We start from the raw sequence: 22,252 nt of genomic DNA, 5'->3' as shown, positions 1-22,252 counted from the left end.
GAAGTTATTTTAATATATGTTCGATTGTAATACAGTGTCAGGTCTAAAACAGGTCTTTATATAACTAACGTTTGCACACAGATATAAATTTTGTGAGAAATCCCTAATTTTTGTTCTTCTTTTGACTCATACCTGCTTCTGGATGCCGTCTCCAGGGCTGATCGCCTGTGCGTTCTGCTCCTTCTGTTCCCTTTTAGCCTCCTGGTGTTTCTTCTTCTTTGGTGTTTGCTGTAGCTGCTGTTGTTGAACTTGCTGCTGCTGTTGTTGTTGTTGTTGCTGCATCCTTTGAAGCTGCTCCTGGACGCTTGCCGGTGCCTGTATGGTTACCATATTCTGGATCTGGTGGGCTTGAATCTGTCCCCCGGTTTGCTGGATCTGGATTGGAAGCTGCAGTTTGATCTGCTGAGGAACCGTGCCACCCTGCTGCTGCGCCTGCGCCTGGATCTGGGCTTGGATCTGGGCTGCAACGTGGGGCGGCAGAGCTGACAGCAGCTGCACGGGCTGCTGGAGACCTGGAACTGTGATGAGCTGATGCCTGATTGGAGACTGGACCTGAATCTGAGGCTGTGTTTGAACTTGAGTTTGGTTCTGAGGTTGGAACTGGACTTGGAGCTTTGCTTGGACTTGAGGTTGGGCCTGGACCTGAAGCTGTTGTGGGACTTGAGTTGGTTGCGATGACTGGACTTGAAACTGGGGTTGAGTTTGGACTTGAGTTTGAACTTGTGACTGAATATGGACCTGGGGCTGCTGAGAGGCCTGAGCTTGAATCTGGCTTTGTTGCTGGAACTGAACCTGAACCTGCGGGTGGAGTTGGGTTTGGATCTGAGGCTGCTGTTGAAGCTGACTTTGGGCCTGAGACTGAACCTGAGGCTGGGGCTGAACCTGGGGTTGCGGTTGGACCTGAGGCTGTTGCTGAGCCTGAGGTTGGGTTTGCGGCTGCGTTTGGAATGAAGCTTGTACCTGGTGGTGGTACTGAGGTTGGACCCTCGGTTGGATCTGGGCCTGGGTTGAAGCCTGAACATGAGGCAAGGTTTTTGTTTGGGATTGAAACTGCACCTGAGGTTGAATCTGAGCATGAGGGGGTACTTGCCCTTGGGGTGGCTGCTGAGTTTGTGGTTGGATCTGTGCTCGTGGCTGAAACTGAACTCTGACCTGGGGGTGACTTTGAGGTTGTGCTTGCAGATGCGCTTGAGCCTGAATGTGTGGCAACTGTTGGACTTGGCCGCGAGGCTGAACCTGAACCTGTGCACGGATTTGGCCTTGAAACTGGGGTTGAAGCTGAGTGTGGGTTTGGGGCTGAAGCTGAGGCTGAGCGGGTCTCATGGTGGTCACGACAGAGGAAACCGGCAATCCCGTCATATGAACCTGCACTGCTGAGACCGGAATTTGTGCCACCTGCTGCACGGACACGACGACCGGGTGCTGGACTTGTGCTTGAGACTGAGGAGTCAGGGATGCCTGAGGCAGCGGAGTAACGGGGGAGTGAGTGGCGATTGGAGCAGGGGTGGAGGCGGGTACAGCAGCCAGAGCGGGTGGCTGAACAGCATCTGCTGCCTGTAGAGCTGGCTGAACTGGAGTCTGCGCTTGAGGCGAGGTGGGAGTCCATCCTGAAGGCTGAGCTGCCCTCTGCTCTGTCAAAGCTACAACGAGACAGAGAAGCAAAGAGAAAATTTTAAAGTCAACTAAAGCAAAACCATTCTAAGGTCCACTACAACAGGACAGTGCTGATGATGGTGGGCACTTTACCTGGCACTGAAGGTGTTGTTGAGGTGGCAGTAACTGGTGTGACAACTGCATTTGCCACAGCAGCATGGAGGGGGACAGGACCTGTGGCTTGGATTTGAGTAAGAGCTTTGGCTGGGGACGGGACAGCGATCTGTGTGGACATGACGGCTATGACGGGAGCAGAGACGGGTGCAAGGGCCGGGGTGGGAGCTTGGACAGGTGAAGGAAGAGAGGCAGAAATGGGCACTGGAACAGAGTTAGGACCAGCTGCTGCTACACCAGCAACCTGGGGGAGCAGGGGATCAGCAGCATGCACCTGAACTGGGGTGGAGGATAACCCTGGGGCAGAACTGAAGGCGTGTGCCTGGACTTGGGATCTGGGGGCAGCTTGTCCTGGTGGTGAGCCTGCAGTTTGGGTTTGTGTAGGTAGAGAACTGGGTGCGAGGCTGGAGACGAGGGTTTGGACCACAGGTTGGAGGTCAGCTTGTGATGATGCTGAGGTCAAAACCTGTTTCTGAGTCATAGGCGGGCCTGCATTTGGTGCTGGGAGGGCTGGAACCGATGATGCCAGCTGGGGCTGTGCAACAGCTGAGGCTGGTGTGGAGGGCAACATCTGTGTGGAGGAGTGGGTTGCAACTTGTGGCAAAGCAGTCATGGGAGTGGATATTTGCGAGAGTGCAGGGATGGGTGACGGGGTAGCGGCTGAAAGGTGCATTTGAGATGCAGCCTGGACGACAGCTTGTGGGGAAGTGGGCACGGGGGCTGCGACTTGGGTTTGCACGGGGACTGGAGCTGGAGCTAAACTTGGCATCTGTGTCGGGCCTGCGACATGCATTGGGGCAGGCAAAGGGGCCGTCATTTGGGTTTGGGCTACAGACGAGGGAGTCGTCTGGACTTGTGTAGAAGCTCTAGGTTGAAGAGGAGTTGACATTTGGGTTTGGGGGGTCTGGACTGCAGTAGGTTTGGCAGGGGTAGCAGCAGCAGGTGCTGAAGTTGGAGCTGAAGATGATGGTGGAATCGGAGTGAAGAGGAAGCGCTGGACCTGGCCATTGGGCATAGCTGCCTGCATTAGTTGTTGACCGGGGCCGGGGATGACTGTTACACCCTGCGGGATGATCTGCAGCTGTCCCTGGGTCTGGCCTTGACCCTGGATCACCACCGTCAGACCTGGGTTTCCTCCCTGTGGAGTTGCACACAAAAGGATTTTCATTTTTTTTAAGTAATATTTATACGATTAAGATATTATAAACTACTTTTAGAGAGAAAGAGTAAGGGAAACCTGTGCACTCTGTGTAAGCTGCATGAGCTGTGCCATAGTGAGTTTAACTTGACCCTGCTGTGGTCTTTGTGTCTGGGGAGGAGCTCCGGGAGACTGTCCAGGAGCTGTGGAGGCAGCACACGGTGATGGTGCAGGACCTGCAGCCCTCTGACCCAAAGCTGCCTGCACAGGTGTAGAACCAGGCACAGCTGCAGGCTGGCCACGGCCCATCGGAGCCACAGCCTGATGAACCTGACCTGGAAGGGATCAAGATTTATTATTTGTATTGAAATGTTGGGGATGTTAACCTGAGAATAAAAAGTAGCATTCACACACAAACCTGGCTGAGCTGCTGAACTTCTGACCCCTGCTGTGCCTACAGAGGTAGACTGAGTGAGTGGCTGATTCACTGCGGTACTGGGCTGTGTTTGGCCTCCTGCTGTGGTGACCTAGAAAAACAAACCCAAGGTTGAAAACATCAGTAATCATACTTAGTATCTTTAGTTAATAAGTGAAAAATGCAGGGTGAAGGACAAAAGACCTGTTGCTGGGTGGTTGAGGTGGAGGTTGTGGCTCTGAGGTTGATGTTGCCAGTTGTAGGATGTAGTGTGCTGTATGTCCTAAGGTTCGCAGGAGGCCCAGAGGGGAATATACCCAGGACTTTTTGCTGCACTACACCTGCTAACAGGAACATTTATGTTAAAAGGAGAAAAAGCAGAAATGTGCTAGGAACATAGATACAGGTAAACAAGAACAGAAGGGAAAAGCATGCACTGAGTATGCGTGTCTGAAAGTCTTCCACACGTACCCGGGTATTTTTGAAAACGCAGATTTTTCTATGCGTTTGCACCTTTCGTCCACACGTAAACGGCGTTTTTGGTCAGTGAAAACTGAGATTTTTAAAAACTCCGGCCAGGGTGGATATTTTTGAAAACTCCGTTTTTGCATTTACGTGTGGACGAGAAAAATGCAGAAAACGCAGCGTCAAAGCTGTGCGCCTTTTTTGACGCCACGTTATCGTTTCGGTGAAATGAATTTCTACAATACTGTTACTGTTAATTGTACTCTCTGCAGTGTTTAAATGCTTACATATACACACACAGTTACTGTCCCTCCAAACATACGACTTGGTTCTGCTTCTGTGCCCCAGCTTTGTTTACTTTTTCCCACAGAGGCTTCTAGACTTCTGATTGGCCAACATTTCTACACGGTTAGGAATATATCGCCACCTGCTGCTTTGGCATGTTCCTAGCAGCGTTTTCCTTCATTTCTGCCTTTACGTGTGGACGGGATTATTTTTTAAAACGAAAACGGAAAATCTCAGTTTTCAAAAATACCCGGGTACGTGTGGACGTAGCCTCAGTTAACTAGATTAAAGTAGTTTATACACACAAGCCAAAGACCAGAAATGGTTTATAAACGGTTTTACAAAACAGTGATCAGCTTTTAGCCAGAGAACCTTTTCAGAATACAAAGAAAACACACACACACAAACACACAAACACACACACAAAGAAAATGTGGCATTATCTAAGCTCAGCATCAATACTTCAACGCAAGTCTGACATTTTCACATAATACTTCACCATCCATTTTTTGGGCACACATACGCCAAAAACCGGCAGGAATGGATGTCATTCTCATGCTCCCTACCTCCTTGAGTAGTGGGCATGTTCAAGGTGACAATCTTGCTGTTAGCGGGCAGTGGCAGTTTGGCGGCGAGGACCTGGCCAGCCACAGTCACTGGGCTACCAGCGATCTGGAAGGCTTGCTCTGAGGTGGTGATGCTACCAGCCACAGAGGAGGCTGCAAGACACACCACGCCACCTGTGGTCATGGGTAACCCAAGAAGGACCACCACAACAGCCAGTCTACGGCTGTGGTGTCCACTGTTGGGAGTCAATATAAGGAGGCTGATGTTTTGAATATTTTGGTATCGGGTATCTTGATTTAGAGTCTAATGACACACGATATTGCATGAATGCCTCAAAGGATATACAGAATTGAGAGTTTTTGCAGGATTCAAAGTGGACACCACGAACCACAAAATTCTTTTGGCATGCGAATCGTACTCATAATGAAAACGCTGAAGTCGTGCAGATGATGTATTTGTTATGGATGCCAATATTACTTAAATAGAAAAAACATAAAAGGGTAAAAACTGAAGAAATCTTATGACACCCTCCTCGGTTCCTTCCTCTTACAGATGATGAGGATGATGATGAGTGAAAAGGAAGATGACTAAACCTCTCCTCATCTTCCAGCTGCTCACCTGAGCCGTTGTTAGCCTGACCCTGCTTGACCCAGGAAGCAAATGACTGATGGAAGTTCTTGTCTTGCTGGAACGGGACTGGAGAGCTCAGTTTGGAGGCCAACACCATCTTGGTTCCTGAAGTTATTTGACTTGTCTTCTGGCCCACCGATACTGGGGTGCCGGGAGTGCCGGCTGAGGTGGTGGTGCACGTTGTCGTGGTTGTTGTGGCAGTTGTGGTCGGTCTCTGCTGCTCGAGACGTTTCTGAAAGAAATGCGTCCAACCATTTAAATGTTCTGCTGGTGCGCCGCTTTACCCAGAGCCAGAATCTCTGATTACACCCGTGTAACTGCAGTGCGCAGTTTCTACCTGCTGGGCTGCCAGTCTGGCCTGCTTCAGCTGGTTCTCTAAATGGGCCTTGACCTCCTCTGCTGTCTTCAGACTACTGCCGGTCTTGGAGGGATCTCCGCCCTGTGACTTCTCCCTCTCCAACCTGTAGCACGAAAAAAAAAGGTAAAGTGTTCACTAACACAGTGACGCTATGAAGAAACATACAGAGGTGATGCTGAGGGAGTTCCTCACCTCTCTGCAAAGGCTCTGATCTCCCACAGCTCCAGCTCCTCCTCAGGCACCCACGTTTCCACAGCAACAGGACCAGTCGGTTTAGTGGGCTCCTGCTTCTTAGGCCTCAGAGCACTTGAGCGCAGGCCTTTCCTCTGTGGAGTGGGGGTTTCTGCTCACAAAAAGTCAGAAAGCAACAATTAATTATGTTTAGAAATGGATTATCTTCTTCAAGTGGACCATTAACAGCTTCGCAAAGATCCTACATCATGTCCAAACAGACTTTCGTTTTCTACCTTTGGGAGTGTCCCTGTTTCCGAGGGGGCAGATGATCTTCCTGATGCAGTATTCAGAGCGGATGCCATAGGGCCCCACGTCTCTTCGTTTTATAATCTCAGTTGTGGTGATGTCTGTCTCCGTTGTTTCTTTGGTGAAAGATAAAACACATTGCCACATTTTCATATTTTAAATAAAAAACACAAAGCAGAAAACTGTACACAACATGTGCTAAGAATTTTCTAACCTTTTCGTGTTGTCCCTACAGCAGCAGAGGGCTTCACAGCCATGTCGTCCCACCTCAGGCAGGCCCACAGCAGCCTCAGCATTAGACTGACCCCTGCCAGCGACCTCACAGTCTGAAGACGGTACCTGAACAGTCACCAACGCTGTTAGTTACTAAATCTTCCAACAGTAATTCAGTTTATATTAAACTTTTTTCAGCTGCTCTCTCATTCCCCGGGGTTCATCACAGTGGCTGAGAGGCCACTACTACTACAGCCAACTGTGAGACGAGAGCCTTTCATTAAAGAAGCAGCTAAATTATTTGAGGGATTGACTCTATGGCAACCTGGCTATTGCAATGACATCATACTGTAGCAATAGATCTAAAGGCAATTTCAAGAAAAGGTTAAATGTGTTACGGACCTCCACGTGATTCCAAAGGTGGGCCGAGGTGAAGGGTACGGCCAAATATCTGGAGCAGGCTTGGCATTGTAGTTGAAGATGGGAACTTCTCTGAAGCCTGCCTTCCTCGCCAGTCTCTTAAGGTCATCATTCGGGAGGACAAAGATGCTCTTCTTGCTGCTCTTGGTGACAAATTTGCGGTAAGACGGCAGGGCTGTGCCCGAGCGGGCCTTCTTAGTTTTGGAGAACCTTAGAAGGCTGACTCGATTTTTGGTGGAGTACTCTTTACTTATTGTCATGGAGCTGGCTGAACCAGAGGCGCCCGTTTTGGTGTCAGCAGCTGGAAGTTTAGTCTTCTGGGAAACGGGCGTTCCGGAGCTGGGCTGGGTGGCGGAGCTGGAAACGGCGCTACTTCCTGCAGGCACATCGAGCTTGCTGGTGCTGCTGGGCGTGTCTGGTGTCAGGGAGTTCTGAGATACTTTTGTGGCGACGTCATTGGTGGCAGAGGACTTCAAACCTTCACCACTAGAGCAATTATCTGTAGTTTTATTATTCTGGCAAGAAGGGCTTGAAGGCTGAAGCGTAGCAGGCACTGCCTCCTTGGTATCCATGGCCACAGCCTCACTCTTACTAACAGAGTCTCCTTTCTCTCCAACATGGTTCTCTAATTTGGGGACTTTCATAGGAGGGGGGTGACATATATCGGATACATCGTTTTGCGAGAGGTTTCCATTCATCAGGGACTTGACGGGCTCTTTGACGTCACCTTGATCTCGGGTTTCTGGGTTTGAGTGCACGGGTTCTGTGACCATGGTTTTCCCATTCACCTGTACTGGACTGGTCTTGCTTTGGGTTACCTCCATGCTCTCTGTGTCACTCTGTTCAGAGTCTTTCTCAACTTCTTCATAGGCACGTTTCTTTGAATTCTCAGACTTCTGTGTTTTTTCACTGTTTTCTAATGTCTCTGTTATACAGTTGTTTTTATTGTTAAGGCCAGGGTTAGTTAAGGGTCCTCCATTCACCTCTTTATGGGCACAAACCTCCCCGCTGTTTCCGTGCACAGAATTTAATTCCCCCTGTTGACCTCTGTCAGGTCCTAACTCCTCTGATTTGACCTCCAGGCCGTCCGTCTTTGCGTTTATGTGCTCTTGATCGAAGTCAAGCTTTTTAACCACGCCATCTTTCACTTGTAGGCTTTCGTCCTTCTCTTCTACTTTAACGCACGGCGTCGTAGCTGTCTGCTGTCTGGTTGATCCTTCAGTCTTAATAACAGGAGCAGGTTTTGCGGCTGCCTGTCTTAACTTCTCAAGTCTCTGCTTCTCCTCCAAGGTGAACTGCTTCACCCGGCGCTCCAGGAGCCCGTCCAGCTTGGAAGGCTTTACTTTCTTCTTATAAACTGTGCGCAGCTGGAAGCCCTCACTGACGTTTACAACGTCAGCGAAGAGTTTCGATGTTGCAGGCTCCTCCTTGGGTTGATCGAGTTTCTGGGTTGGTTCATCCCTCTCAGGATGTGCAGCAGGTGAGGAAGGGCCTTTGCCATCAGGATTATCTATGACAAAGAAGAGCAGGGGTTAGTGGATGATGGAGATGCACATTCATGGACAGCATACAGGCTAAAAAATAAATAAATCTTAATTTAAACTTACCCTGCTTGTTATTTGAAGAAACCTCTGTTTTCTCATCTTCTCTTTTTGCTTCAGAATTTTTTCCCTGCGCCTCTTCTGCAGGCTTCTCCTCCTCTGTGGAGTTCTCAGATTTACGGTCGTCCTCGGACGAGGCCCTCTGAGATGACTCTGTGACGGATGCTTGTTCTTTGGCCTTGTCGGCTGTCTTTTGAATTGCCTGAGTCTCCATTTCTGTTGGCATTTTCTGCTTATTTGTACAGTCTGCTGCATTTTCCTTCCTCATTTTAGCCGCTAATGAAGACAGCAAAAATAGATTATGCACCCAAAGCGTCAGCCGCAGGAGAACATATCAAGTACCATTAAGAAATTAAGCTACTTCATCTCTTACCTTCCAGTTCTTTGCGGTAGTTTACGTTTGTGTTTCCTGGGAGCCTCGGAACAAAACGGGCCACGTGGGTCCTACTGACCCAGGACCACCCGCCATACCCCGTCACTCTGTACTCCTCCCCCTTCTGCTTCCACACCTTGTTTGGAAAAAATTACGAAGAGGTTAAAAAGTAGTTTTCAGACGAGGTAGTTTACACATTAACACAGAGAAGAGTTAAGATGCTGCTGTTTGTACCTGGTGTTTGATGGGGATGGTGTATTTCACCCATGTGGCCTGCTGCAGTGTTTCCTCGTCCTCCAGTTTTTTCTCTCGTTTTTTCACCTTCTCCTTCTCTTCCCGCTCCATGGAGGTCATACGATGTAGCCTGTATTAAAAAAACATGAGCAAAGACATAAAGCAAAAGGACTGTATTGGAAACAGGAAAGTCATTACCGAGTTTGTCAGCCGTGCACTCCAAAAAGGAAAAAGTGAAGAAATCCCAGGTCCAGTGACTCACAAATAACCCTTTAGTTGTGTTTTACTGTTTGTCCAGACATTTTCACAGCGCCACGTTAGTTTTGTTTACCTTGTGTGTCCAAGGGATTCCTTCCATACAGGCAGCGTGACCACTGGTTTGATGGCACACTCCAGTATAGCCAAGGCCAAAGCAAATTCTCTGGCCTTGCTGCACATTTGCACTGCTTTGTTCCAGTTGGTCCTAGAAACACCAAACACAAGCAGCATAAAACTACTGATAGTTATGTTCATATCTGAAATGTGACTCTGCCCAAATGTAGCACGTCTAAGAACTACACGGGGGGCGTTTCCACTGGTCCCAGGTATACCTGTGTGATGCCCAGTTGGGATGCATAAACGGTCCAGGGATGTTCGTCTCCAGCTGGATGATGGTAAGACGCAGGGTGGAGATCGTCAGGCTTCTCGAACCGTAGATGGAGCCGTTCCATTTGAACTCCGACGCGGTGGTCAAGCTGAACTTGTGGGAGAGGTGACGCTTCTTGTCGTGGTCCTCCCGGTGCTGATGTTTGTTGAGGGCCAGGACGTTGGTGCTGTACTGGTTTTGGTAGACCCTGTATTTACCCTCTTGGCCAAGTTTGAACAAGTTGTTCAAATTCACCGTCAGGTCCCTTTTCAAATAGGTGAGACGTAAGGACTCGACGTCTGAGCGAACGGGCGATGACTGAAACACGAGCACAAAGGCACATAAAAACCTGTTTTTATATTTAAAAAACAAAACAGGATGACAGTTGCAACAGACTAAAGTGGCACATTTCACTTTTCAGCAGTGAAGCTGGACCAAACCTCTTCCTCACCTCCTTGCTCCCTCTGGGCGTATGGTTATTAGATTCCTGCGCCGCTCCTCGCTCATTCTTGACCCTTTCATTATACTCCTCTGTTAATCAGAACACACACTTACTATCAGTATCACCAAGGCAAAGGCAATTCACCACAAATGAAAAAGCCCATTTAATTATCACCTGTCCCATCCTGGCTGGTAAAAGAGGACTGAGAGGACCTATCGGCCAGGTCAGGTGGCTCGGGTTTCTTGGAACTCGCCGATCCAGGAACCTGGCTGCTGCCACCATTTGCCTCCGCTTGAGACGACTGCAGCTGTTGTGGTTGATTTTGAGTTGGTGCCTGCAGATCACCGGCTCGCCTGACTTCACTGCTAGACTCTATCGAGTCCTCGTCTACAGAAATACGGCAAAAAAGACTGAGTGCCGTTAACAATAACAGTATCAGCAGTGCGAGGTGTTAGGAAGTAAAAGTTCCTCTATGCATGTGGGAAAATGGGCCTACTCCCATCACTACTAAAGTATTAAAATACCGTGCATGCATGTGGAAAATTATGAAATGTGCTTATTATATTCACATCGCCATCAGAAATGTAAGCCACATATTTATGCTTGCTTCTACAAAGTCTTTTTCATCTTATCGGGTTTTTTTTACTGCAGTGCAATCAGATCTTTTTTTAAAGTTTTTTTTCTCTTAAAGACACACAACTTTAACTAAAGTCAGACTTTATTTTGATAACTAGAAAAAATCTTTAAAAAAAATATTCATCTTCTAACCATAAATATTTTTTTAAACTGCTTCTTTTAAAAACAAAATGAAATTGCTTTTTGTTTTACTTAACAGGAAAAGAAAAACCCAAAACTTGGTGATTTTATTCAGTTGCTCATTAGTAAGAACTTCCAAGAGTGCAGCAACTAGGCAGTGCGTCTGCCTAAAGAGCCCATGGTGCAGATCAGGTAGTGACAGTGAGCTGTAAGTGGTAACTGTGTGTAAATAACTGATCAAAAAAAGAGAAATGTACACAACATTGGTGAACAAAAAGAACAAACCAAAACTAACAATTATTCAATCCTCAAAAAAAGGTGAAAAAAAGAAGTGTATATGTGAATTAGCATATGCCCAACCAACTGTTATAAAAGAAGAATGCTTAGTCGACAATTCAAAGCTTCCTCAGACCTAAAATAACTGAAATCTATGACACTTCCAAAATGAGGCGAACACCTGCGGCAACCTAAAACGTCGGCTCTGCCTCAGAGTCGTGACGGGAGAGCGTTGCATACACATGGAGCTCTTTGTTGACGAGGTAGCAGGTGGGGAAACGGCGGAAGGAGCCTTTTGTCTTGAGCGACAAGAACCCGACCAAATGGCCATAAATTGGAAAGAGAATAAGGAGCTGCTTGTGACAGACATGGCGTGGTAGCTGCTGCCAGGGACGCCGTTTATCACAGTGCCAAAAACAAAAAAAGAAAGAGAGAGAGGAAAAAAACGACATGCTTTTCAAGACCAAGCGTGCAGCAGAGAACACAAAGCACAGGATAAGTAATTAAATGCACCAGGAATAACTGGGAGAGCTTGCTAGCAGCGCTTAATGCACCTGCCTTCTTTTAAAGCTAGGCGTAGGAGCAACACACGAAAGGGTTTCTGTGCAGTGACGTGAAAGGAGAAATCATCTTCTCACAGTTATGGCCACTCCAGTATCGTCAGGTCTTGAATGTTCAGAGACAGATGGATGTGTAAAAACTGCCACTGAGGCTTTTTTTTGTTTGAAATGTTTCCCTGTGTCCAGATCTTCAGCGTTTTCTTTCACGCCCACCGAGACGCATGGAATGCACCCGAGCGGCCTCCGCTAGGAAATATGCATCACAGCGTTTCACACTAGCCCGTTAAAGTCAGGGCAAACCGTAACAGAGCGGACAGCCAACACTACAAATAAGCTATAAGTAGAAAAAAAATAAACGGAGACCAGAAAAAGTGTTGCAGCCGAGTGGCATGGTTTAAAAAACTTAAGTATATTAAGGAAGGAATGGAATTAGTTTTTATATTATAGTATAACAAAACCACAGTTCTATTCCTACATTTGCAAGTGTTTTGATAAACGTAATTTATGAAAAGATTTCACTGTGCACAGGTATGGTGACACCGGAGCCCAGTATGATGGGTGATGTTAGGGCAGGGTCCTTCTCATCTCTGCTGATAAAAATCAGGTCAGACACATGTAGATGGTAACTGGTGTAGCCTGTAAAATATAATCATACTGAAACTCTCTCTCTGGTTTAAATGCCTGCTCAGACGAAATCAGACCAGTTCTGCTCCTTAAAAAAATGTTCTTAGGCGTGATTGACTTTTCTGTCTTTAAAAACGAGGTTTGAGACGAACACTTAAATCCAACAAAACAGATGAGCGGGGTAAAATGAAGGCAGGGTGAGCAAGAAACAGCGGAAACAAAGCGACAGATGATAATGGATGCACAGCCCAGCAGCAAGGTGTGAAGTGCAGGACGACAGCTGGACTGCAGACCAAACATGAGTCTGAGTACCTGTCCTTTCCCGCTTCGCATCTGGAGCTGACTCGCTGCTCTCCTGGCTCCCAGAATGGGAAACTTGCGCTTCCTTGTTTGATTCAATGGATTCTGTTTTAGGCAGGGCTGTGTCCAGCGCGGCAGAGCCCGGGTCAGGATCTGACGCACGGCTCTCTTCTGCAGCAGCCGGAGCGCTAGCCGCTGTGGTGCGACAAGACGAACAGCACCGGAAGAGTCAAAATGGGTCAAGTAGAGGTAAAAATGAATTTGCTTTGATAACGCTGCAGACAGAATTTCAGCTTCTGCGTGTAGGAGGCTAGCTCTTTACTTTGAGGAATTGGAGAAAGTTCCAGTGGGCAGGTGAACAAAAAAATTAAAAAAAATAAAAATACATCGGAGAAACTTTTTACCTTGTGAACCAGCTTCTCCCATCGGTTTAACCGCTTTGCTCTCTCCGTTGTCGGGCTGCGATGTGGACTCAGCAGTAGCGTCAGCTGCATTTACAGAGCCTTTATCTGAATCCTGCTTCGGCTCCTCTGCTCGAGTCTTTGCTTCCCGTGCCTCCCGCCTGACCTTCAAACGCTCCACGACAACTTCTACAAACAAACGGAAACATTCATTCATTCGACACAGAAGGCAACAATTACACATATGTGCACATGATGTACAAAAGTAATACTTTAAAACTGTTAAGTCTTAAATCTAAAGCATTAAAAGTAAAATAAGAGGTCTTTCAGAGCTGCTGCTCTGGGGCACGAGGGATAAATAAACAAACATGTACTACAGCCAGCCTGTCACAGTCTGACAACATGTTGTTAGACGTACTAAATAGCAGTGAGGAGCAGACCAGCATCTAACCAAACCCCACCAATGTTTGTGAGATGTTTACGTGCAGACAGTCATTGTTTACAAGAGGCTTACATTCCAGCATCACTGAAATAATGAATAATTAAAAACTGCTGTAAAGAAATTATGCACAGAGGCTCTAACATTTCCTTGATCGTTTCTTAAAAGACAGAAGATGTAACGAGCCGACAAATATAGTGCAGCAGACCAAAACAAAAGAAAAAAAAAAGGATAATGAATGAATGGCATAGAAATAAAAATTCTGCAAGTATAAATGGCATCAAAATAGCTTCTCTTTTTGCCTACTGTACTCCACCACATTTGTGGTGTACTTACAGTAAAACAAAAATGAAAAAGGTTAACCACGAAGTTTCGGAACAACAAAGCTAATCAGACACGTAAACCACCTTCATCCAGCTGAACATGAATATTTCAAAGAAGCTAACAAAGGCAAAAGTGGTTAAAACCAGCCAAAGGTCAAGGCCCGCCGCAAGCCAGCAGCCTCGGTAAGAGCAAAGGATCAGAGAAAATTATGGCAAAGGGTGGAAAAAGAGAAAAAGCTGGGTGTCCTTTTATTTAGTGAAGTTATAAACACAATGGAAAATTATGCAAGCACTGACATTTGTTTTGCTCTTCTTTTGCATTTGTGTGGTAGGTGAAATATATCAGGTAAAGGTGAGCGTACAGCAACTCATTTTCAGGTCTTTGTACCACTTTCTATTTTCAGGGTTGTTTAAGTAAACGAAGATCCTGTAACTTTTACTGCAGTTTGAGAGAAATGGTAAAGTTTAACAAATGGTTTTATTGTGAACATAATAAGGTTAATTAAAGAAAAGTTGTCATGCTGTCAGTTGTAGTTCTTTCAAAGAAAAATCTGTATCAGGACATCACAATCAATGCATGCCTGTCTGACATTTCCCTTATTGAGTTATCTCATGATCATTTTCTTGACTAATTGTTTCATATACGAGTTATTAGACAGACATCTTCTCATTTCTCCATTTATCTGCAAATCCATCTAAAAGAAAGATGACCATTTTGCTGTCACTGCTCTTATACAGCTCAGATTTAAGGGCAATGTTGTAAAATAACTAAAATGGACTATATCTTAGTCATTAAGGTAAAAATTCCAGCTCCAATTTGAGTATAGTATCCTCCAGAGTCCACTACAGAATAAGGCATCCATATCATACTTTTCAGTTCCAGTATAACCCGCATTATGTTTTTATAACTTCACTAATCCAGCAAAAATTAAGTTATTCCCATAAATAAAGATTTAAGATGGAATGGATTTTCCTTTATCAAATGTTCAACATCTCAATGACATCATGTGTCATAAACCTAGTTTTCACTGGGACAGAGACAACTGCGTCCCCACTGACACGAACCAGGTGCAGGCCTCACCGTGCAGCTGCAGAAAGCTTTTAACTGATGAAAAACACCAGCTTTACTCATAACTCTCTTTTGGCTGCAGTGGCTTTAAAAAAAACAAAACATTTTCTTCCTCTTCAGGCTTCAGAGTACCTACTCAAACCTCTATCTTTTGGCAGATCCTTAATAAAACACAGCATCTAGCAGTTTGTGACATACACAGGAAAACTGTTAGAAAACACAGGACAGATATGGCAGCCTGTCAAACTCAAACGGAAACTGCTGGCTAAGTAATCAAAATCTTCTAACCACTGCCTCCCTGGAGGAAAACAGGGGGGGAAAACAGTTGCTTGCTGTCTGAGAGAACACGACGCAGGAAGAAAAGGCAGCACCTAACATTTCTGCGCCAACTGTCAGAGATGCAAAGTGCTGCTGCCTGCAGAGCATCGTCTGAAGCATCGACGTGTTTCAGAGTGCAACCCTGCGGGACCTAAACGTGCAAGGATGCAAGCGTATCACAGCTCGAGTCGCACGTGCTCTGATCACTGTCAAATCAATGATTTCAAGCTAAGTGTCGCTACATTCTACATCTCTATAGTATGAAAATCCACTACTACGAGCCTGAGCTCCCTCTATTTGCAGCTATCGCACAAAAGTAAAAAATCCATGATGTGTACCGTTGGCTGCAGTGAGGTAGGCTTTATTGTTTCCACGGGCTTTGTTGGTAAGGTCCTCTGTGATGTCCATGTGAGTCTGGACTTCCTCCTTCATCTCCTGGAGGGTTGCATGCAGGTCCATCTCCCAGTACTCCTTATCCAGGAACTCCATGAGCTCCTCCAGCTGAGCCTTGGTGCTGTAGTACCAGATCTTTTTCTTCTCATGCTCCCCATCCTCCTCACTAGGAAGAGAGAAAAGGCTAGACCATTAACCATTAGATTAAAAAAAAAAAAAAAACATTATTTCCTTGGCTATGACAGTGCAACGTTTAAATGGAATATAATTTAAAGGGGCTGAACTCCAACTGCACATTTTTCTTTTGGGCTCCAATAGAGCAGCTTTGCATGAGTCAAAGTTCACAGTAATCCTTATGTGTCTTACACAGAGTCTGAAACAAGCTGTTTTAACTCCTTCCCCTTCAAGGAAGCTTTGTGCTGATTGGCTGCCCCTTGTAAACAGAAGCTTTGAACAGCAGGTGGGTGGGCATTCTGGACTGCCGGAATAAAATGGTAAATGGCCTGCATTTGTATAGCGCTTTTCTAGTCCTTAAGGACCCCAAAGCGCTTTACACTACATTCAGTCATTCACCCATTCACACATGCATTCACACACTGGGGATGGCAAGCTACATTGTAGCCACAGCTGCCCTGGGGCGCACTGACAGAGGCGAGGCTGCCGGACACAGGCGCCACCGGGCCCTCTGACCACCACCAGTAGGCAAATATGGGGTTAGTATCTTGCCCAAGGATATTTGGCATGCAGCCAGGAGTGTACTTTGTTAATAGTAGCTGAATTACCATTCAGCTACTATTATTCTGAAGAATTTCTCCTTGGTGCCCTACCAGAAAGATAAAGAATAACTGAAACATCATCACTGCATCTTCTTCAGGTGTAGCAGCTGCCATAGGGTGAAAGGCAGGTTACACACAAGACAGGTCACACCATGGTAACACAGAGAGTACTAGCACTCACATTCACACCTACAGCCAATTTACATTAACCTCTGGACTGTTGGAGGAAGCCGGAGCACCTGGAGAGAACCCACGCAGACATTAGGCAGAACATGCGATCTCCACACAGAAAGGGCCCGACCAGATGGTGGATTTGAACCCAGGACTTTCTTGCTGTGAGGCAACAGGGCTAACCACCAGACCACACACCAGAAATGATGACTACCAGGTGTTAAATGGGTTTCGATTCTTTGCTTTTATCATGCGTTCGGCTCAAGTATAAAGTTTCTTTTCCCTGAATCAATGAGATTAAAAAGATTATGGCAAATACTGCCTGGCACTGAGATTGATTTCACCTGTTGTTTGTAAAGGCTATGCTCAAACACAACATCATTTCCGGGCATGAGATGCAATCAGGAAAAGCATGACTGGCACTAAAAGATAAAGGGCTTGGATTGCAGGGCTCTTCTATAATTTCTTGACAAACAAATGACTGAATTTATGAAAGCTTATATCGTTTCCCAACAACTTTCACTTTCTCTCTGCAGCTGTTCACTCTAAAGGTTAGAACACAAAAGGGCGATTAATGAGGGATCATCTTTTAGAAAATGGTATGCAACTTTATGCATTTATGTCTGCATGGTCTTTTTTTGTTGTATGCTCAAAGCTGGGGCCTGTCTGCTTATGGTATCATTCATTAATAGCTTGTAATATACCATTTATACTTAGACCATGTAGATGTAAGTACATTTGTTTAACTAAAAATTAGCCAGAAAACCAAGGATGACTGAACTTATTAGGACATTTAAAACTCTAAAATAACTAGATGTTGCAAATCGGGCAAATCTAATCTACAGTGCAACTGAGATAACCGAACAGACACTCATTTCATCGAACTGTGCTTCAGTCTTTTCTCTGAATAAGTTGCAAAGTGGTTGGTTTGATAATATCTCTGGTGTTACATCATTCAAGTTACAATTGGGCCAAGTCACATTTGAGAATAACAATCTGAATAGATTTTGACCACCTTAAATAACAATGATCAAATGCTTGCTGCTTGGAAATAAGCTGCTGGAGCCAAAGAGACCAGCACAGAATAATACTGAGGGAAACGAGGGCTCCGACTTACACAATAATCCGTCTGTTGAGGAACCAGTATTTCCTTTGGTGGCGGTCATATCCAATGGGCTCCTGGCGGACGTAGGGCCTACATTTCTGCGCCTCAGGCACACAGTCTGTGACACCGGGCACCTTGTGCGCCACACAAATCTCACACTGCCACTCGTCCTCTGGAACTGCTTCCAGTGGCGGTTTCACGCACTCCAGGTGGTAGACTGCCGAGCAGGTCTCACAGCACAGCAGGTCACCCAGGCGGTGACACACGCGGCAGTGGTCGTCGTACTGCATGCTGCCGTCAGACATGAGCTCCTCGCGGGCGATGTTGGTGGTTAGGAACTGGTCCACCAAAAACTGCAGCACCTTAATCTTACTTCCAAGAGGACTGTAAGGGTAATCATCCACCTCCTGGTATTTCAGAACATGATGGTACTCCACATCGCTCTCACAGTATGCCCGCAACACCTCGGGCCACGTCATGCCGTCAATAAAGTACAAAGTAGAGTTGACACTGTCCTTGAGGTCAGCAGGGCCAAAGGTAGTGTTGGAGGAGTCCTCCTCATGCAGGATGGCCTTCAACAGGGAAATATGGGTCTCTGCAATTAAAGTGCATTGCTCCTGGCCTACCAGTGCAGCACAGAAGTCCTCGAAGCGGAAGGGGGAGAGACGCAGCACCGTGCTGAAGTTCCGTAGCACTTCGTAGATGGAGATGGCATTGAGCAGCTCCTCATTAAGCAACAGGAGGTCCTCAGAGGTGTCGGGAAGCTCAAGAGGAGGGATCTCCTTCTCTTCAAGAATGGGAGTTCGAGGTCGGGGAGTTCGGCCTTTTTTCCTCCCTGTGGGAAACATAATGAGATTTGTGAACGAGAAATACGGCACCTCAAAGTACCAAGTACAACGTAAGAAACGAAAAAAGTAACACAATTACTTTTAAAGCTGTCATGGCAATAACTATGTTAAGGATATCACCAGCTTTTGAATTGTCATACATTTGCAATATATTACAATGCTCACCTGTAGTATTTTTTAAGGTAGTTCTAACTATTATTGTTTTCAAATATGCCTGTGAAACTTATGTGCCAGAAAAAAAATCAAATAAAAAGGCAAAATAGAACATTTTACCCTAAATGTGAAAAAAAGTTAACTTTCCAAGTCTGGTTCAAAAAGTAAAACCTTGCATCCAATGTGTCCATGTCCTGTGTGATGTAAATAAAATCACAATGCAACAACTTCCAAACGATTCAAACTCGTATAAGTACTTGAATAGAGTGACATTAAAAACAAACGATAGAATGCCATTGCTTTTTCAAAAGTGTGAGCTCATTTTAGTCGATACTAGCAACAAAAAGTCACGAGAACCCCTAAGCAATACACCTGCTGTAACGTGTTAATTAGACTCTCGCCTTTAGGCCGTTCCTCAGCCTTTGGCTTATGATGGGAAGGGGTTCTCTGCTTTTCTATGGAGAATTTAGTGAACCTGCGCATTTTTAAAGGCTACATTGACTATGAATGATACATACATATGCAGATTATGGAACAACATACGGTGCATGTACACGGTGCTTTGAGTGCTCAATGAGAATAGAAAGGAAAGAAATCACTGTCCATCTTTCTAAGGGAAGGTCTATATTTTTAGTAAGACAATGTAAAACCAAGAAGTAGCCTTATTATAGCAGCATGGCTCTATCATAAAGCTCCCCACTGGAAACCCCATGGTTCATTGTGAAACATAAAGCACGGGCAGCTGTGCAGGGCTGCCCCTGAAACCCCGTGCCAAGCAGGGATGGGGAATGGTTTTACTTTCAAAACTACAGCATTTGCTCTCCTCAGGTTTACCGACTATTAAAAAGAAGCTGCGATTCAACACAACACTAACTGAGAACCCAGATTCAAACTCAAAACGAGCAACTGCTTTTTTTAATTTCCTTTTTTTGTTAAAAATCTAATTTAGATAGTTGATTTTTTTATTTTCTCTACTTTTTATTTTAATATAGAGTTTAACTTGAAAAAACAAGTATCTACATTATACACAGCGCCACGGCTTTTTGAGAATCGGGCAGTGGTGGGAAACTTTTTAGAGCGATACTTTGGCATAGCCGGGTCGACACATGGCCAGTGTCCTTATTAGCTAAATGAGGGAACCTCCACCTCCCTCCACCGAGGAAAACAGTGACTGTCAGCTGGCTAATATTGTTACATCTACTTAGGAATCCCAATACAATGTTTCCTGGCTCAGTTGCACCACGAAAACAGTTGCCGCCGGTGTTTTCATGAGTTTGAACTTGATTGATTTACTTACAGTTAGCCAAGCTGTCAAAAAATGACAAGCATGCTAGCTTAGTGGGCTAGGTTAGTTAGCCGGCTCTTTTGTGTACTCCTAATAAAACACTCAAAGTAGAAAGTAGAACACACTGCTCTCATAAAAAGCACTGGATGTTGCGAACACTGATTAAAAAGCATACAGGTGTCGTTCTTTAACTAACACAGACTTATTAAGACATTAGCTAGATGCTAATATTTCTTGCTAAAGTTAGCACGTTAGCAGCTAAGATGAATGCATTTGCAGATTTGATACTTGGAGCCAGGGACCGGTGGTGTTACAGGTGAAATATGTGTGAGCTATTTGGTGTCAGCCGTTTGTGACAACCAGGTAAGCTGGTGATCCCGCTGCCGCCTCAGTCTACCTGCAGTAGCCTTAATGAGGGGACTGCGGCCTGTGTGCATTCTCCATTTTGAACAATAACCTAACTGCTTCCTGCACTCATCAGCAACATTTCGGGATGCATTTTCAAACCCCTGCAGAGTGTGTGCAGACACCGTGCCAGTGGCTATATTTAAGTGCTTATTTACCCGGAGTGCTGGCGTGTGTGCTCTGACTCCGAAAACTACTCTCTGTGCAGTAGCTGGCATTATCCTCCTCCTCCTCAAGCATATCATCTTCCAGGCAGTCAGAGTCCTCCTTGAGGGCCTCTTCCTCCTCGGACTGAGGTTCCTCCTCAATAAACTCATCTTCCTCCGACCTCAGGCTGACAGCATCGTCGTCCTCCTCGCTCTCGTGGTCATCGTACACAACCGCTTTGGATGCAGGCGTCCGCCTTCCTCCACGACCACCCCTGCCTCCTCTGCCACCAGCACCAGCACCTCTCCCTCGTCCCCTGCCCCGTGTCGACGGTCCCCCTCTTCTCTTTTTCGGCGTCTTTACGGTCTCCCTTGTGGGGCTCTCAGCGTCCTCGTCCCCGCTATCCCTTAGCCTGGGCTTCAAATTCCTCCTAGGTCGCAAGCCCCGGGCCGCAGCTGGAGATGGCTCCTCGGTTTGTAGCGGTTTGGGCGGCCTGCCCCTTTTCCCTCTCATGATAGGCGAAATCTATTATTTTACGCTCCCAATGTTTGCGTCTCTTTAGCCTGCACGAACGCGAGCGAAAGCGGTACCGCCACAAAGCTGAACCGGCGAGGATTCAGACGGTGCAATAGTCCCCGTGAAGCCCCCGTGTCTTTTTCGGGTGTGAAAGCTCAAAACGTTAGCCCGGCGTCCCGTTCTGGTGCGCCGAGAGCCGCCATTTTTTCTTCTCCTCTGCCTCTCTGGCTGAACAAACAGCAGGCCCTCGCTACAGGAGTCACGTGGTGTCACTGCTTCCAGCTCAGTGGCAACAATGACCGAAATGACAATTACTCCAAATTAGTCTCATGTTAAAAGTCACACTTCTGTTTTTGTTTAGTTTATAGAAATAAGCGCACATTTTAATTTTATCCGAACATAACTGAGGCCGTCTGTTTTTCTGCATCTCCATGGCTCAGTGCCGCCCTTTAGGTTTTGTTAAGATGGGAGATAAACGGCAACAAAATAATCGAAAGTAATGCACCTAATGTAGAACTACACGTTACGACGAGCTGTAAACTGGCCAATTAGCTCATATGCATGTGTGGAGGATTTCAGCTGATGCATTCTTTCAGAGATTGCAATAGTTTATATACGTGCAGTGCTAATATATTAAGTCGTAAGAACTGAACAAATACAAATACTTGGTATTAATAAAAGGGTAGAGGATACTCTAATAACTACATAGAGAAAATATTCAGCAAATCTATTTATTTGGCACGATTAAATAGATTAAAAAAGTCGATGAGGTTATATTAAGGCGAGTATAAAGCGGTAAACTGAGTTAAGATTGGCTCTCGTTTCCCTGCTTGGTCCAGCGTCTAGTGCCTTATAGATACTCTTCAAAACATGCTTTATTTGTGTAACTAGTAGGATGACTGAAATTTTGCTATGAGTTGACGTCTGTGCAATTGGGGACGTGTGAGTTGTCGTGGCCGAGTGGTTAAGGCGATGGACTAGAAATCCATTGGGGTCTCCCCGCGCAGGTTCGAATCCTGCCGACAACGTCATCTTTTTCATTTCAACAAAGATATCTTCGACGTGTATTACCTCATGCCGTGTCACAAAAGCGGAGAATTTTCACGAAATTAAGCCATTTGAATACGACGTGTCGCGTTCAGAAAACGCGCTTAATGAAATACATTAAAACGATAGAACAGCGCCCTGCCACACAGTGATTCTCATAACCACCGCAGTTTAAAAAATCGCACATCACATATAAAACTCGGAACTTTGAATCGTTTGCATATGCGGACTCACAGATGGATGCTGTAGTCTAAAATTTTGAGGGATTTTCTGTCCTTTTTATCTGATGAGACAACAATAATAGTGGTGCACGAGAATGTAAATGTT

General features: G+C 45.9%; 1 protein-coding gene and 1 non-coding gene across 7 annotated transcripts in view; one reads left to right on the top strand and one right to left on the bottom strand.

The window, feature by feature from the left end:
• LOC102788071 (nucleosome-remodeling factor subunit BPTF-like) overlaps positions 1–21,122 on the bottom strand; it is a 28,699-nt gene extending 7,577 nt beyond the window's left edge. For 2 of the 6 annotated variants that reach the window (XM_035910796.2, XM_035910795.2), the window contains exons 1-24: positions 20,374–21,122; positions 17,537–18,359; positions 15,418–15,638; positions 12,934–13,119; positions 12,542–12,724; positions 10,188–10,400; positions 10,023–10,102; positions 9,537–9,889; positions 9,278–9,409; positions 8,947–9,076; positions 8,713–8,848; positions 8,346–8,615; positions 6,721–8,248; positions 6,320–6,444; positions 6,093–6,221; positions 5,818–5,968; positions 5,605–5,728; positions 5,256–5,499; positions 4,637–4,789; positions 3,525–3,664; positions 3,324–3,432; positions 3,005–3,240; positions 1,747–2,905; positions 133–1,640 (exon numbers count right to left, since the gene is read on the bottom strand). In XM_035910796.2, coding sequence (XP_035766689.2) covers positions 133–1,640; positions 1,747–2,905; positions 3,005–3,240; positions 3,324–3,432; positions 3,525–3,664; positions 4,637–4,789; positions 5,256–5,499; positions 5,605–5,728; positions 5,818–5,968; positions 6,093–6,221; positions 6,320–6,444; positions 6,721–8,248; positions 8,346–8,615; positions 8,713–8,848; positions 8,947–9,076; positions 9,278–9,409; positions 9,537–9,889; positions 10,023–10,102; positions 10,188–10,400; positions 12,542–12,724; positions 12,934–13,119; positions 15,418–15,638; positions 17,537–18,359; positions 20,374–20,875 — 8,835 coding nt within the window. In that variant the 5' untranslated portion in view covers positions 20,876–21,122. The remainder of the gene's footprint in view (positions 1–132; positions 1,641–1,746; positions 2,906–3,004; positions 3,241–3,323; positions 3,433–3,524; positions 3,665–4,636; positions 4,790–5,255; positions 5,500–5,604; positions 5,729–5,817; positions 5,969–6,092; positions 6,222–6,319; positions 6,445–6,720; positions 8,249–8,345; positions 8,616–8,712; positions 8,849–8,946; positions 9,077–9,277; positions 9,410–9,536; positions 9,890–10,022; positions 10,103–10,187; positions 10,401–12,541; positions 12,725–12,933; positions 13,120–15,417; positions 15,639–17,536; positions 18,360–20,373) is intronic. The other 4 variants (XM_087839580.1, XM_035910797.2, XM_006797901.3 and 1 more) reach the window with 4 other exon arrangements.
• A 702-nt stretch (positions 21,123–21,824) lies between these two features.
• On the top strand, positions 21,825–21,906 carry trnas-aga (transfer RNA serine (anticodon AGA)). The gene has a single exon. It is a non-coding gene; the product is annotated as a tRNA-Ser (tRNA).
• The last annotated feature ends 346 nt before the right edge of the window (positions 21,907–22,252 follow it).

The sequence above is a fragment of the Neolamprologus brichardi genome, chromosome 4, assembly GCF_056152115.1.
Source record: "Neolamprologus brichardi isolate AB-2024 chromosome 4, ASM5615211v1, whole genome shotgun sequence".
Lineage (NCBI taxonomy): Eukaryota > Metazoa > Chordata > Actinopteri > Cichliformes > Cichlidae > Neolamprologus > Neolamprologus brichardi.
Note: the sequence above shows the minus strand (reverse complement) of the source record. Positions and strands in the feature narration are given on the sequence as shown.